The sequence below is a fragment of the Triticum dicoccoides genome, chromosome 1B (assembly GCF_002162155.2).
Source record: "Triticum dicoccoides isolate Atlit2015 ecotype Zavitan chromosome 1B, WEW_v2.0, whole genome shotgun sequence".
In the NCBI taxonomy this organism is placed as follows: Eukaryota; Viridiplantae; Streptophyta; class Magnoliopsida; order Poales; family Poaceae; genus Triticum; species Triticum dicoccoides.
The window spans coordinates 710,584,880-710,586,360 of NC_041381.1; the positions used below are offsets into that span (position 1 = coordinate 710,584,880).

Genomic DNA, 1,481 nt, shown 5'->3' on the forward strand with positions numbered 1-1,481 from the left:
TCTTCCCCTGATAAAGGATTCAATAAACTAGTAAATACTAATTAAGGAAGTGTGCATACCTCTGATCTCAGTTTATTCTGCACGCATGCATGATTTTGCAAAACAAATCTTTTACTATATAGCAGCTAAGATCAATGAACATGTGGATGAGAAATAACTAATATCTTTATAAATTATGTTTTTTTCCAGTTCTTGTAGCTAGCTGATCATGGCATCGTCCCTCAAGGCATTGCTTGTTGATGACATGGCAGTTGAACGCATGGTTGCCTCCGCCATGCTGCGGAAGTTTCATTGCGAGATCACCATGGCGAAGAATGGGAAAGAAGCTGTTGATATGTTCCTTGAGGGCAATGAGTTTGATATTGTTGTATGCGATAAGGACATGCCCATAATGACCGGTCCTGAGGTATGTGCTTAGCTAATTTACCATTTCTTTCTCTTCCTTTTTTGCTTGAACATAACACATATTGGATGGTCACCTCATTGACACAATATTTCTTGTACATGTTACTTGACAGGCAGTTGAGAAGATCCGTGCTATGGGAGCCACCGATGTGAAGATCGTCGGGGTGTCTGCTGATGATAACGCCATGGAGGCGTTCATGAGTGCCAGCGCTGATGACTTTGTGCCTAAACCAGTGAGGCCTGAGATTCTCGAGCCTATGATTCAGGAGGTCATCAACAAGAAGAATAATTAGCGACGGTCTACGGCAATAATCTAGCTTGCTTAATCCCATCATCAAGAAAATTTTAAATGTTCGGTTAGCTCATTTCTGCTAGCTCCTGTCCGCATTATATTATTGTTGTGTTGCCGTATTGTTTCGAGGTCATGTTAAAGGTCGGACGCCATTAGCAAGAAGAGCAAGAGAGTGGGCCAACAAATTGATTTTATCTGTAGGTCATTCAGTTATAATCCGCTAAATTCTGTTAATTTATGCTTCATGGTCTGTGACACGTGCCTGTATGTGTCTCTTTCCGGTGGAAAATTATTCGCCTACCAACAAGTGTTTGATAATTGTTTCATGGGTTGGATTTCTTCTATAGTGTGGTGTACACCTTCGTATAAAGCTAACCAGTGGCCGATTGTAATACTCTTTCTTTAAACATGGGAAAATATATGAGAATACTATATCATTAGTCACAAAAGAAATGCCAGCCAATATTTGATTTTCCCTGGTGAAATATCACCAGCGTGATTTCGAATGGACTGTCAACTTTGGACATCGATCCGACATGCATCAAGTAACCCTAGAGCTAGGTACCTACATCCTCCACTACAAGCTCCAAGGTCCATCTTAAGCATTGCTCATGAGTTTACCCAGATGATCGCCAGGTCAATGTTGTGAAAATTAGGAGAGGATTTTTCTTTTTGCGGATGATTTTTTTTAGCAGAGTATAATGAGTCTCCCCATTCGATAGCTCAGTTTGATCATAGTTTGAGGGGTCAATTTATTTTCATGTTACTCTTCCAACTTAATCAA

The 1,481-nt window shown here is 40.3% G+C and overlaps 1 protein-coding gene across 1 annotated transcript in view; it reads left to right on the forward strand.

The window, feature by feature from the left end:
- LOC119314363 (two-component response regulator ORR42-like) overlaps window positions 1-1,091 on the forward strand; it is a 2,283-nt gene extending 1,192 nt beyond the window's left edge. Inside the window, exons 2-3 of the mRNA XM_037589087.1 lie at window positions 190-406; window positions 519-1,091. Coding sequence (XP_037444984.1) covers window positions 209-406; window positions 519-698 — 378 coding nt within the window. The 5' untranslated portion in view covers window positions 190-208 and the 3' untranslated portion in view covers window positions 699-1,091. The remainder of the gene's footprint in view (window positions 1-189; window positions 407-518) is intronic.
- The last annotated feature ends 390 nt before the right edge of the window (window positions 1,092-1,481 follow it).